Genomic DNA, 15,074 nt, shown 5'->3' with positions numbered 1-15,074 from the left:
GCTTCTATTTTTCCTGCAAGTGGAAACATCATCTCCACGTACACTCTATCCAGGCCTCGCAGTATCCTGTAAGTTTCAATAAGATCCCCCCTCATCCTTTGAGTTCACAACCGTTTCTCATACGACAAGCTCTTCATTCCAGGGATCATTCTTGTGAACCTCCTCTGGACCCTTTGCAAGGCCAGCACATCATTCCTTTGATACGGGGCCCAAAGCTGCTCACAATATTCCAAAGGGGTCTGACCAGAGCCTGATACAGCCTCAGAAGTACATCCCTGGTCTTGTACTGTAGCCCTCTTGACATGAATGCTAACATTGCATTTGCCTTCCTAACTGCCGACTGAACCTGCATATTAACCTTAAGAGAATTGTGAACAAGGACTCCCAAGTCCCTTTGTGCTTCTGATTTTCGAAGCATTTCCCCATTTAGAAAATGGTCTATGCCTCCATTCCTCCTTCCAAAGTGCATAACCTCACACTTTTCCACATTGTATTTCATTTGCCACTTCATTGCCGACTCTCCTAGTCTGCCCAAATCCTTCTGCAGCCCCCTTGCTTCCTCAATACTACCTGTCCCTCTACCGATCTTTGTAACATCTACAAACTTAGCAACAGTGCCTTCAGTTCCTTCTCCCAGATCATTAATGTATATTGTGAAACGTTGTGGGCCCAGCACAGACCCCTGAGGCACACCATTAGTCATAGGCTGTCATCCTGAAAAAGACCTCTTTATCCCCACACTCTGCCTTCTGCCAGTCAGCCAATCCTCCATCCATGCCAGGATCCTACCCTTAACACTATGGGTTCTTGACTTATTTAATAATCTCCTATGCGGCACCTTATCAAAGGCCTTCTGGAAATGTAAATAAATCACGTCCACGTCCTTTGTCTAACTTCCTTGTTACCTCCTCAAAGAACTTTAACAGATTTGTCAGACATGACTTCTCTTTGACAAAGCCATCCTGACTCCGTCCTATTTTATCATGCACTTCCAAGTACTCCGTGATTTCATCTTTCATAATGGACTCCAAAATTGTACCAATGATAGAAGTCAGGCTAACTGGCCTATAATTTCCGTCTTCTGCCTCCCTCCCTTCTTAAACAGTGATGTTACACTGGTCGCTTTCCAGTCCTCTGGGACCCTTCCTGCCTCCAGTGATTCATGAAAGATCACCACCAATGCCTCCACAATGTCCTTAGCTATCTCTTTTAGATACCTGGGGTGTAGTCCATCCGGTCCAGGTGACTTATCCACCTTCAGACCTTTCAGTTTCCCCAGAACCTTCTCCTTAGTGATGGCCACTGCACTCATCTCTGACCCCTGATTCTCTTGGAGCTCTGGCATTCCACTTGAGTCTTCTACTGTGAGGACTGGTGCAAGTAACTATTCAGTTCGTCTGTCATTTCTTTGTTCCCTATTATTACTTCTCCAGACATATTTTCCAGTGGTCCAATGTCTATTTTTGCCTCTCTCTTACCTTTCATATATTGAAAAAAAACCTCTTCCTATCTTCTTTTATATTACTAGCTAGCTTGCACTCATATTTCATCTTCTCTCCCCTTATTGCTTTTTAGTTGTCCTCTGCTCGCTTTTAAAGGCTTCCCAATCTTCTGGCTTCGCACTAATCCTTGCCATTCTGTATGCTTTTTCTTTTGCTTTTATGCTGTCCTTGACTTTCCTCATCAACCATGGATGCTGTGTCCTCCCCTTAGCATGCTTCTTCCTCCTTGGGATGAATTTCTGCTGTGCCTCCCTAATAACACCCAAAATCTCCTGCCATTGCTATTCCACTGTCTTCCCTACTAGGCTTATTTTCCAATCAACTCTGGTCAGTTTCTCCCTCATGTCTTTGTAATGTATATTGTATTTAATTGTATCCCTTATTTAATTGTAATACCGTTACATCCGATTCCAGCTTCTCCCTCTCAAACTGCAGGGTAAATTCTGTCATATTGTGGTCACTGCTCCCGAAGGTTTCCTTCCCCTTAAGATCCCTAATCAAGTCTGCCTCATTACACATCACCAAATCTAGAATTGCTTGTTCCCAAGTAGGCTCTGTCACAAGCTGCACCAAAAAACATCTCTTACACATTCCACAAATTCCTTTTCTTGGGATCCACTATGAACCTGATTTTCCCAGTCCACCTGCATATTGAAGTCCCCCATGATTATTGTGATATTGCCATTTTTTAAATGCTTTCTCTACCTCCTGATTTATTTTCTGCCCCTCAGTGGATAAGATACCCAGTAAGTTGGTCTATGCTTTCCATCAGTCTGAATCTGAAAGGGTACAGCTCCCATTCCTGTAGAAGTCTGCAGCAATGATAGTGAGTAGCTCTGGGTCATAGTGAGTTAAAACATCAGGTGAGATCCGCTTTTCTCTGATTTTCTCAAAACAGCTCTGTTGTGTTTCCTCCTCCCTGTTATCTTGTAACAGCTGATGTAGTGGCTCATTGATAACAACTAGATTGGGCAACAACCTTTCAACTTGATTTACCATACTCATGAATCTCTGGAGCTCAGTCACATTGCAAGGAGCTGGAAACTCCTTATAGCTCTTCTCTTCTGTGCTCAACTCTGACATTAGATGCATCCACCTTATTCCCAAGCAACTTGACATTAGCTGTGAGAATTCACATTTGTTATTGAAGGTAAGTCCTGTTTTCTGTAGGCATTGCAGCACAGCTGTTGATTTGATTTGATTTATTATTGTCACATGTATTAGTACACAGTGAAAAGTATTGTTTCTTGCATGCTGTACAAACAATGCATACTGTACATAGGGAAGGAAGGAGAGACAACAGAATGTAATGTTACAGTCATAGCTAGGGTGTAGAGAAAAGATAGACTTAATACGAGGTAGGTCCATTCAAAAGTCTGATGGCAGCAGGGAAGCTGTTATTGAGTCGATTGGTACGTGACCTCAAACTTTTGTATCTTTTTCCTGACGGAAGAAGGTGGAAGAGAGTATGTCCGGGGTGCGTGGGGTCCTTAATTATGCTGGTTGCCTTTCCGAGGCAGCGGGAATTATAGACAGAGTCAATTGATGTGGTTTGCGTGATGCTCACAATCTTTTGTAGTTTTCTGTGGTCTTGGGCAGAGCAGGAACCATACCAAGCTCTTATACAACCAGAAATTTGCTTTCAGTGGTGCATCTGTAAAAGTTGGTGAGAGTCGTAGCTGACATGCCAAAATTTCTTAGTCTTCTGAGAAAGTAGAGTCGTTGGAGGGCTTTCTTAACTATAGTGCCAGCATGGGGGGGGGGGGGGGGGGGGATCCAGGACTGGTTGTTGGTAATCTGGACACTTAAAAACTTGAAGCTTTCGACCCTTTCTTCTTCGATCCCATTGATGTAGACAGGGGCATGTTCTCCTCTATGCTTCCTGAAATCAATGAAAATCTCCTTCATTTTGTTGACATTGAGGCAGAGATTATTGTCGTTGCACCAGTTCACCAGATTCTCTATCTCATTCCTGTACTCTATCTCGTCATTGCTTGAAATCCGACCCACTACGGTGGTGCCATCAGCAAATTTGAAAATTGAGTTGGAGGGGAATTTAGCCACACAGTCATGGGTGTATAAGGAGTACATACTCTAGTCTCATGATCTGTCTGAGTGGATCCATGGATCAGGATATCATCCATGAGACTTATGACTCCCATCTGGTCTTTCTAGGATGTTTGATATTAATCTCTGGAAGACTTATGGCTTGATGTGCTGCTGAAGGCTAATGTGTTGAAACAAAACTTCCCAAATGGTGCAAAGGGGCTGGTTTAGCACAGGGCTAAATTGCTTGCTTTGAAAGCAGACCAAGGCAGGCCAGCAGCACGGTTCAATTCCCGTACCAGCCTACCCGAACAGGCGCCGGAATGTGGCGACTAGGGGCTTTTCACAGTAACTTCATTTGAAGCCTACTTGTGACAATAAGCGATTTTCATTTCATGACGATTGTTAGCAACTTCGACTCTTCATCGAGGCATAGTCGCCAAAAACCATTATTTGTGTCTAGCATCGTGAAGATTGAACACTTTCCCAATTTTGCTGAGCTCTTCTTCAGACAACAGAGGATGAAATTCACATTGAACTGCCTTGTTCAGCTGGGTAAGATTGTTGCAAATTCTGGTAGATCCATTGGGTTTTGGCACTGGGGCATCTCCAGTGGGAACCAAGCAGCTTGTGGTCCTGTCACAGGTGAAATCGGCCCTTTCTTCCGCATAGAGCCAATTTCCTTCTTTATCTTTGGCAAGAGTGGATGAAAAAATTCGGACTGTAAATTGTCATACATGCTTTGTTTCTGCAGTGATGTCTTCAGATTTCCTTGTCCTGTGAACAGCTGAGAAAATTCAGCTCTGAACTTTTTAGCTTGATCTTGACTTTCCAGTTCCTCTTCTCTGCAAATCAAATGCAGGTCGGCAGGTTTTTCTGTTTAAAGATCACACATAAGGGGCGTGATCGACCAGCCATGCAGCACCCGAAAAGCAGCACGCCGCAGCGCAGCGTGACCGATAGGAGATCCCACTCCTGGAACCTATCTGGCTCACAGCGCCTCGTGAGATCGCTTTAGATAATGCAATGTAAATCCTTGGGTGCCAGCCTGGCACTGCCAAGGTGCCCAGGTGGTACTGCCAGCTAGCATGGGCACTGCCAGCTAGCATGGGCACTGCCAAGGTGCCAAGCTGGCATTTTGTTGCGCTGTGGTGGTCGGGACCCTCCCATAGTGCGCTGGGGCTTGTGGACGTTTGGGGATCGCTTCGCAGCAGCTCCAGAGATCGGGATGCCATTTTAAAATGACCTGATCTCTCGCTACACTGAGGAGTTCCGATGAGCGGAGCTCCTCACTGCACAAAACGAGGCTGTAAGTGCCCTTGGCCAAATGCCCTGCTTAGCCCCCCTATCTAACCCAGTTGCCGTTTTGTAGCGTTGTGTTTCTTGGCACTGCGAGCACTGGGAAACATGCGGCTAAACGCACTCGCTATGGGACTTTGTTCCCATTTAGTTAAATCCTGCCCAAGGTTTCTGAGACATTTCTCCTTCGATATTGAAGGGTTGCATTCAGATGTTCACTGACCTTGACCTTATGGCTGAAGAAAAAGTTTCTTCAACCACGATTCAGCATCAAGAAGAACCAAAACTGCTGCACCTGTGTCTAACTTAAAGGGTGTGTTTTTTCCCTCTACTAGGATATCAGCACTCCAAATGTTTCCACTTGGTTTGAGTCTCTCCATGGAAAGGCATCTCAATATCATTGATATCACCTACTTCATGAATCTTGCCACCTTTTGAAGGATTTACTTCTTGCTGCTGCACGCAGTCAGGAAGTGACCGTTCTTTCTGCAAAAATGGCATTTGGCTTTTTTAACAGACCATTTTTGCACCTATGTTATATCATGCCACACTGAATAGCTGAGGTGTTTGTTGGATGCTCATTCGGTCTTCTTTTTTTAGACACCTCTCCGCTTTTAGAATTACCATAATTCTCAAATCTACCTGACCCTCAATCACCAATAGACTTTGCTTCTTGACCGCATCTTGTCTGCTCGGTTGAATTGTCTTAGTTAAGGTTAAATCATCCACCAACTACAAGTGGTCAGGCAATGCTTCATCCAAGACTCCAACAACCACCTGTCCTTGATGAGTTCATCTTTTAAACTGCCTTATTCACAATTCTCTGCAAGTCTATATAGATAGTTGATGAATGTATGAATATTTTCCCCTTGTTGTTGGATGGGCTTGTTAGATTTAGCCCACTCAATAATAGTATTCTTTTGCAGATTGAATTAGGCATCAGATGTTTTATTATTATTTTAGAGGGAGCTTTTTCTTTGTCGATCCCTTGTCTGACTAAGATATTGTCGACACAGCCACCTATCGCGTATAACAGTGTGCGGACCTGCTCACTGCTCTCCTTCACAGTGAGGCCCGGTGTGGTGCGATATCTGACAAATTTGCAGCGTCATTCAACCATGCTTTTACTTGGTTGAGAACCTGCAACTGCTTGATGTTTTCCATTAATAGCAGAAGCTTTTCGATACTGGCACCATATAATATCCTTGGTTCTCACACAGAATATTCAGTCTTCTAATGGTAAGGAAAATTGTTCTGAGAAACATCTTACAGTGGCTTCATTTTGCCATGAGGTCTGCAAGAGAGAGCAAGATCATGTGATGTTGTATCACTTCCTGTGATGATATATTTAACAATCATTTGTTGCAACAGTTACAATGGAAAAATCCATTAACAATAGGTTTCCTCAATGGTCTCCAGGAAAATAGTTTAAAATAATAGGTGAATTAGAACAAATAGAGAAAACATAATACCAACCTCAAAAGCAACTTTATTTTGTAACAATATGGATTTTGCGACTATAGTAACTTGCATGTGACATGCATGAGGTAAATTCAGCTGGGGATGATTGTTCCCTTGCCTGATTGGACCCGGAATTAACCAGCATTTGTATATTAGGTCGGCCTCTGCAGTGGCTGATAGAAAAGAGTGATGTGTAACTGGGTCTCATGTATGTGCCGCTGTAAAAGCTGAACTCGCTGGGCTCCCCTTGTCATTACTATATTGGCGATGAGGGGGATTGAGCTGTCGGACACCTCCTTGAATTTTATTTTTAACGACTGTGTAGACTGAAGTTTGGACTGATATCGTTGCTGTGATGCCTTTTCCGAACTCTGTGTTGCAACGGAAGGCGAGCGCCAGGCCGAGGTTTCTGATGCGGCTGTTGGAGCGGGTCCGCTGTGTATGTTCCGGGCAGGACCGGAAATGGCATCGTCAAGTCGATTTCTGATGGAGGTCGGGCAATGTTTTTGTTTGTCTCCATCTGCCAATCTATTGCGCTGCTGGCTTGCTGTGGCAGTGGGTCCACTGGGGAGCGTGTTCGTGAGTTTGCCACAACCCCTTGGACTGTTGTCTGGGTTGCGAGTACGGTGTTGGTTTTGAGAGACTGTTCCGCAACCGCTGGGAAAGCAGGCTGTACGACAGCGATGTTCTTTCTACATTGGTGCTGACGGTTGCTGCATGGCCACAAGTTTTGAGCTTGGGAGACTATTGACTTGATATGCGTGTGACTGACTCCATTTACGTTGAGTCGACTGAGCATCCTGGGTGTAAATGCTGGTCTTGTAATGTTCTGCACGGGGCTCTGTTTTCTTTGTCATGCTTAAACTACATTAATACGGTGTTAAAGTGTGGGCGACAGCTCCTGAGCGTTTTCGGTGGGTGCATAAATCCCCCCCCTTTTGTAGTAATATACTGGCGGGTGTTAGGGCTGTACGGGGTGCAGAGCTGGGAGTTGTCTCCTCCCCCACCCACCGGTTCCTCTGTGGCTGGATGTTACACTTTGCCAGTAAGACCTTGAGTTGATGGGTCAGATGCCAAGATGTGCACCGTCCCAAGCTCAACTGTTAGTGACTTTGGCCTTTGTGTGCCCAGCACAAGTGTAGGGCCAGACGTAATGTTCAACGAGGCATACGCCAGTCCATCCTGCTTCCCCCTTCGCCCTCTGCCCGTTTGCACCTCCTGTGGTCCAAAATATTTGTAACTTTTTATTGTCACTTGGCCATTGCAGTTGTCGCACCGGTTTTGTCGGTTTTTTTTTTTATATACCGGTCCTCCTCTTCTTGGGTTGCCTTTCAACGGATTTCCGGACTGGGGGAGGGGGAAGGAATGTAATAACCTGCTTGAACATGAATGAGGTTCATCCAGCTGGGGATGATTGTTCCCTTGTCTTGATTGGACCGGGAATTAACCAGCATTTGTATGAAGGTCGGCCATGGAGTGGCTGACAGAAAGGAGTAAGGACCTGGCCCTATGTATGCCGCTGTAAAGCTGAATAAACATTTCTCTGTGAACTCGCCGGACTCTCCTTGTCGTTACTATAGCGACGTTACTATAGCGAACTATAGCGACGATACTATAGCGACCCAAGTCACAACATCACTATACACGGCAATACCAAAGCAGTTCTGGGCATCTTGCGGCCCATCTTGATTCAGAATGCAGCCATCCGACGAAATATTTTGTTGACCACTGCCCAGGCGCAGGGTTCCCACATTCTGCTAATTTGCAATCTCAGTTTTTTTCCTACCACTATGATTAAAGTGATACGCACATAAAATGGACAAGTCAAGTGAAGCAAACTGCGTGCTGCTCGATGACAACATTGACTTTGAGAGATATGCACTCCCCCTGACCCCATGTGTAAATATTTATTTTGAAGTTGATAGTTCTATTTGTAAAGAAACTATTTAGCATTTTCCATAACTCATTACGCAATATTTGGCATGTATCAAATGTATTTAATTTATTTATGGAGTCGTGCATAGTGAACAAGCCAAATTTCAGTCTTGCGACCCACACAGATGAAGAAGGGCGACACGTGCGGCCCATGGAGATGAATGAGGGCCACTTAGGCAGCCCCACGTCAATGAAGGACACCGAGATGAAGGAAGGCCACTTGTGCGACCCCACGGAGATGGAGGGCCATGCGTGCGCCCTCACGGATGAAGGAGGGCCACGGGTGCGCCCTCATGGAGATGAAGGAGGGCCATGCGTACGCCCTCACGGAGATGAAGGAGGGTCATGCATCTGGCCCCACGGGGATGAAGGAGGGTCATGTATGCATCCTCACGGAGATGAAGAAGGGCCACGCGTGCGGCCCCACAGATGAAGGAGGGCCACTCGTGCGGCCTAACGGAGATGAAGAAGGGCCACTCGTGCATCCCACTCACTAGTCTAGTTTGCCTATCACTACTAAAGGCCGAAGAGTAGGAATGAATGATAAATGTACTCTATCTGGGAAGCAGTGATCAATGATGGAAGAAACGGAGAGGTGAAGGGGAATAGCAGCTGCATTAAAAATGGCATGTTTCCATTCCCCAACGCCGGCTAACTGATTCTCCGGTGCCGATTCTCGGGCACCCGCCGGGTCGCCGCTGCGCTGGTCGGGGGCCGTTGAAAGCGCCCCCCCCCCCCCCCCCCCGACGATTTTCTTGGCCCCGACGGGCTGAATGGCCACCAAGTTTGGCCGAGTCCCGCCGGCGTAGGTTACTCAAGTCCCACATGGTGGGTCATGGAAGGTGTGTCTGTGGGGGCCGTGCTGAAGGGGGGGGGGGCTCTCAATCCAACCCTGGGGGGGGGCCTCCACGGTAGCCTGGTCAATGATCGGGACCTACCAATCAGCGGGCGGGCCTAGGTTCCTCTGCGCCGAGCCCCTGTAGGGCTCCGCCATATTGCCCGGGGGCTGGCACGGAGACTGGAACTTACGCGCATGCGGGAACTCACGCCGGCCGGATCTGCGGGGATCACTCCGGCGCCAACCTAGCCCCCAAGGAAGGGGAACATTCCCCATTATCGGGGACAGTTGACGTCGGCACGGTTGGCGCCACTTTTCACGCCAGCGTCAGAACTTGGCCGCGGGATTGGAGAATCCCGGCCCTAGGCTTTGTCCTGTAGACTGGTGGATCGATTCAAACAACATGCCACAGCTGATGTTCGCAATGGACAAGGTGCAATATGTACTGAACAAGCCAGAGGATTGGAAAACTGACAATGTAACACCCTATTTAAAAAGGGACGGAAAGAAAAAACAGGTCACTGTAGGTCATGAGCTTCACATCTGTCATTGGGAAAATGTAAATATAAAGGATGTAATTTAAGAGTATTTGGAAATACATAATATACTCAAACAGAGTCAGCGTGACTTCATGAATGGGAAATAATGCCTGACAAATTTATTACGATTCTCTGATGTGGTAATGAGCAGAATAAATAAAGGGGAACAAGTAGATATAATCTCCTTGGATTTCAAAAAAACTTTGGATAAAGTACTGCACAAAGGCTACTTAATAAGATAAGAGCCCATGGTGTTGGGGATAGTATATTAGCATGGAGATAAGATTGGTTAACTAATAAAAGACAGAGAAATGAGATAAGAGGTACATATCCTGGATGGCAACCTGTAACTAGTGTGTGCCACTGGGGTCAGTGCTGGGGCCACAATTATTTATAATATGTATTCATGACTTGAAATGAGGGAAGTAAATGTACAATTGCCAAGTTTGCAGATGACCCAAAGATGGGTGGGGAGACAAATGGTGAAGATTACACAAAGAGTCTACAAAGGGATATCGATAGGTTAAGAGAGTGAGCAAAAACTTGTCAGATGGAATGTAGGAATAATTATGCACTTTGGCAGGAAGCGTAAAGGAGCTGAATATTAAATGGAGAAAGACTGCAGAAAGCTGCAGCTCAGGGAGTTGGGGATCCTCGTGCATAAATCACAAAGTTAGCATTTAGTTCCGCTGGTAATGGTCCTCTTATCTAAGAAAAGGTATATTGGCATTGGAGGTAGTCCAGAGAAGATTTGCTAGGTTGATCCTGGGAATGAAGGGATTTTCTTGAAGTTGAGCAGGTTTGGTGTCTACTCATTGGAGTTTACACGAATGATGAGTGATGTTATTGAAACATCTATTATAATAAAAAAAAAATTTGGAGTACCCAATTCTTTTTCCAATTTAGCGTGGCCAATCCACCTACCCTGCGCATTCTTTTGGGTTGTGGGGGTGAGATCCAGACATGGCGAGAATGCGCAAACTCCACACGGACTGTGACCTGGATCGAACCTGGGACCTCGATGCCGTGAGATTGCAGTGCTAACCACTGCGCCACCACGCCGCCTAATCTTACTGAAATATATAGGGCAGGATTCTCCATTTGAGAGACTAAATGCTGACGCCGAGACTGAATGGTGGGTCTTCCACAGTTCCAATGGCGACGCCATTCCCGGAGCAATTCAGGATCTGCAAAGTGGCCAGCAGTCACGCCACGTGAAACTAGTGCAATTCCAACTCATACTGGCGTCAGGCTCACTGCAGTCGGGATTGGCACTGGAGAGCTGGACAAGCTGAAGTTGCAAATAAGCACTCCCCACAAATTCTCATCCAGCCAAGAAGATGACACCATGAAGAGCGGCCCCGAGGTTCCCGGTTGCAGAGCTCGAGATACTGCTGGATGCCGTGGAGAAAAGGCGGGACATCCTGTTCCTCGGGATGGGAAGGCAGCTGCCAATGTCAACCAGGCCTGGGCGCAGGTGGCATGAGGGTAGGATGGGATGTCTGTGCAGTCGGCTAGACGCCTTAGTCGGTGATCCTGGAGGCGAATAGAGCATCCCATGCGTGCACACAGTGCGGCCTCCTGTGCCTGCCCTGGCCATCGTCTCCATCCTCCTTGTCGGACGAGGCCTGGTATTCATCCTCCTCATCCAGAATGTTGCCTCTATGACACAGCAGACCACCACGATGTTGGAGACCCTCCTAGCGCTCCAGGCACCTGAACTGCATCTTCAGGTTGCCGATGCACCGCTCGATCACGCCCCTGGTCCCGGCATGGGTGGTTTAGTGGGTCTCCACATCGGTCTGTGGCCTCTAGATAGGTGCCGTCAGCCACGACCACAGGAGATGGCCTCTGTCACCCAAGAGCCAACCCCTCACCCTGGCATGCACCCCGAAGGAGTCCGGAACTGTCGAATGTGTCAGGACGAAGGTGTAGTGCACACGTGTCCGGGTAAGAGATGCAGACGTGTATGATGTGCAGCTCATGGTCACACACCAGCTGCACGTTCATCGAGTAGAACCTCTCTTGGTTTCTGAAGGCCGGCCCGTCATGGACCATTGCTTATAGCGGGACATGCATCCCGTCAATCACCCCTGGATCTGACGGTGAATTCTGCTGCCCGGGCATCCTGGTGGGCTCGGTCCACATTAAATTTGATATTTTGCGCCAACAGGGCATACAAGGCCTCCGTGAGGGCACGGCTGCACATATACACCGAAGTCTGTGAGATAACTGCCAGGTCCCCACTTGGCACCTGGAAGGATAGCGTGGCGTAAAGGTTCGGGGCGTCCATCGCTTTGACGGCCAGCAGGAGCGGATGTCCTCCCTTCTATCCCCGCGGTTCCAGGTGCACTGTGATCCTGCAGATATGTCCTGCTCAGCCAGACCCTTCGGTAGCACGGTCGATCCAATAGGTGGGGGCGCTGCCGGTACACACTAGGTCTGATGCGGCACCTCCTTCCCACCTCCTCCTCACCTCCTCCTCGGCCTGTTGGGCGGTCGGCTCTCTATCCTCACCGGCTGGCTCCTGTTCCTCTAGGGCAGGGTCCGCTGCTGAAGATCCTCCCCAAGCATCTCCTACTCATACAGCCTTAGTGCATCCCCCAGGGCTGCAGTGGCTCACATGTCCCCTAAACAGTGTCCCCTGCCCCCACATGTTCCCCCACAACCACCCCAGCAGTTCCCCCGGCACCCTGCATCCCATCGCAAACCTAGCCCCATCGGTGTCTGGCACCAGTTGGGGCCTCTGGCTGCAGCACCCGCCCCTGTTGGCAGGGGTACCGGTGGCCGGCCCTACCCATGCCAGAAGTACACTCTGCGTCCCCTGTCCTGCACCCCCCTGTAGGAGCTAGTGGGTGTGCCCCCTTGGGTGGGCTGCATGATGCCCCACCAGCAGGTGGCACCTCGTTCTGGGTGGTGGGGATTGGTAAGGTGGAGTGGTGGGGTGGGGGCACCCATATGACAGCCCACGGTCGTGCCTCTGGGAGCATACCTACCTCTTTCTTCCCCTCTTTCCCCCCCCCCCCCCCCAAGTGAACCTTGCCGTCAGTAATTCCTCCTGGCTGAGCATCATGGAGAATAATGGGTCGAGCCCATTAATGATATGCCAATGGCCTTTACTGTACATGCAGGGTAGAATGCATTGATGCTGTTGTTGAGGCACTGGAGCATGGCATTCCGTCGAGCGCCCGGCGCCGGCCATGATTTTCGGCTTGCATGCAATTCTCCACATAATCGCATTTTGCGATTCGAGCGTCACTGGATGGAGAACGAAAAATAGAAATTGCTGGAAATATCAGGACAGGCTGAATTTGTGCAGCAAGGTTTCAGCTCTGATGAAAAGTTAGCTGAAACTGTTTCTCTCTTCTTAGATGCAACCTGAACCACTGAATATTTTCAGCATTTTGAGTTTATATTAATATTCTCTTTAAACTAGTTCTCCTCAATTACAATCTCCTGAACATTCATTACTGCTTATGAAAAGCATACATAGGCAGTTTGGATTTAACTTGATGATTTGAAAGGCTATTACTTGATGCATTCTCGAAGATGCTTTCCTCAATTTTAGATTCTGTGCAGCAGGAATGCAGAGGTGGTTAATATTGTATGATAATTATTATAAAGGACGTTCGACAAAACATTAATTTGTCTGATCTCTTCAGGTGTTGATGGACCTGATGTGTATTTCTAGACATTGCTAAAAGGTGCTGAAATGTGGACACTGATGAAAGTATCCAGAGTCTGAGGATGCAGATTTGGAGACACCGCAAGTAAAATGGATTTCATAGAATTTACAGTGCAGAAGGAGGCCATTCGGCCCATCGAGTCTGCACCGGCTCTTGGAAAGAGCACCCTACCCAAGGTCAACACCGCCACCCTATCCCCATAACCCAGTAACCCCACCCAACACTAAGGGCAATTTTGGACACTAAGGGCAATTTATCATGGCCAATCCACCTAACCTGCACATCTTTGGACTGTGGGAGGAAACCGGAGCACCCGGAGGAAACCCACGCACACACGGGGAGGATGTGCAGACTCCGCACAGACAGTGACCCAAGCTGGAATCGAACCTGGGACCCTGGAGCTGTGAAGCAATTGTGCTATCCACAAGGCTACCGTGCTGCCCCCAACAAGGCACTGTTGGCAATGATAGAAGCAGAATCAAGTTTGGTTGATGTTATTAAAAAAGGCAAATTAATTGCATTAGGGATGTTTTGATAAGGAATAAGACGTTGACAGCGGTGAGAGAAAGACAGATGAAAGGAAAAAGACAAAGTTGATTCTGGATCACCTGAAGAATGAGAGATCATGAGAGTTAAGCAGAATAAAAAAGACTTTCAATTTATTTTTGTTGTGTTAATAGGTTATCCATTTTGTGAATACTGATAACATCTAATAAAAATGCCAACCATCCACCAGGTGTTTTGGACTGGCAGTTCAATGTTTTATCTTTTTTCAAACCTGTTATTTTAGTTGCTAAAAATACATAAAATCATTGGAGGCACACAGCAAAGATGAATTGGTTTGACACTGCAGAGGAAACCATAGTAATGAGGATCACTCATGATACTAGCACTATTTTCACTGGAGCAAAGAAAGCTAAGAAGACCGTGAACGGACATTTTTAAATCATGAAAGATTTGCATGAAGCGAACATTAGAAAGATTATTTACTTTAATTTGGGAGACGGTTCATCAACTTTGAACTATTAAGAGAGTAAGGTGAATTTAGGAGAAATTGCAATTTTTAGAATTGGAATCTTTTGCCATAGGGCAGCCGCAGTAGCCCCTACAGATTCAGTTAATCTGTTAAATGAAAAAATGGATAAACAATCAAACCTGGAGAATATACAGTGCTATTATACTGGAAGAAAGCCAAAGCTAAACCATTGGCTAGCTTAGCAAAAAGTGATGCTGAAATATTTGGCCATATCATTTTCTGTGCTGTAAGGTCTTATGGTTCAGTATTTACTTACGTACGAGTGACAGAATGATAACTAAAAAGCAAACAAATTCATTATAAAAACAGTGGTAGTGTTGAATTTCTTTGACTGATGAACAGTTGCTTCATTCGTGGCTTTTCTTATTGAAGCATGACTATAATAGAGCATCTCCAATGGCCAACAGAAACAAAATTTGCTGCAGAGTTATTTTGAAAATGTAATTGGTATCAAGAAACATTCAATGTATTTTGTCAGATCCAAACAATTTGCTTTGAGTTTAGAATTTTAACAGTTCCTTTGCAAATTGCACATGATTAAGAATTCTAATGTAAAGACAGCCACATACCCCAGCCAAGGCAGAGAAAGCGTTTCCTTATCAACCTGGTTCTAATTTTTCCCAGCACAGCAAGATAGGATTGCCAGGCTTCTGTCAACACCCAACAGAAGGATGAAAGGAAAAAGAAATGCAGAAAAGCTGCTGTCATCATACACACACCCTGGAGAAAAGC

The 15,074-nt window shown here is 46.7% G+C and overlaps 1 protein-coding gene across 8 annotated transcripts in view; it reads right to left on the bottom strand.

The window, feature by feature from the left end:
• LOC140418616 (adhesion G protein-coupled receptor B2-like) overlaps window positions 1–15,074 on the bottom strand; it is a 1,340,408-nt gene that overhangs the window by 195,101 nt on the left and 1,130,233 nt on the right. For all 8 annotated transcript variants that reach the window (XM_072502156.1, XM_072502149.1, XM_072502159.1 and 5 more), the window contains one exon: window positions 14,912–15,062. In XM_072502156.1, the coding sequence (XP_072358257.1) occupies window positions 14,912–15,062 (151 nt within the window). The remainder of the gene's footprint in view (window positions 1–14,911; window positions 15,063–15,074) is intronic.

This window comes from Scyliorhinus torazame, chromosome 1 (genome assembly GCF_047496885.1).
Source record: "Scyliorhinus torazame isolate Kashiwa2021f chromosome 1, sScyTor2.1, whole genome shotgun sequence".
Lineage (NCBI taxonomy): Eukaryota > Metazoa > Chordata > Chondrichthyes > Carcharhiniformes > Scyliorhinidae > Scyliorhinus > Scyliorhinus torazame.
The sequence above is the reverse complement of the archived record's forward strand: the minus strand, read 5'-3'. Positions and strand labels throughout refer to the sequence as shown.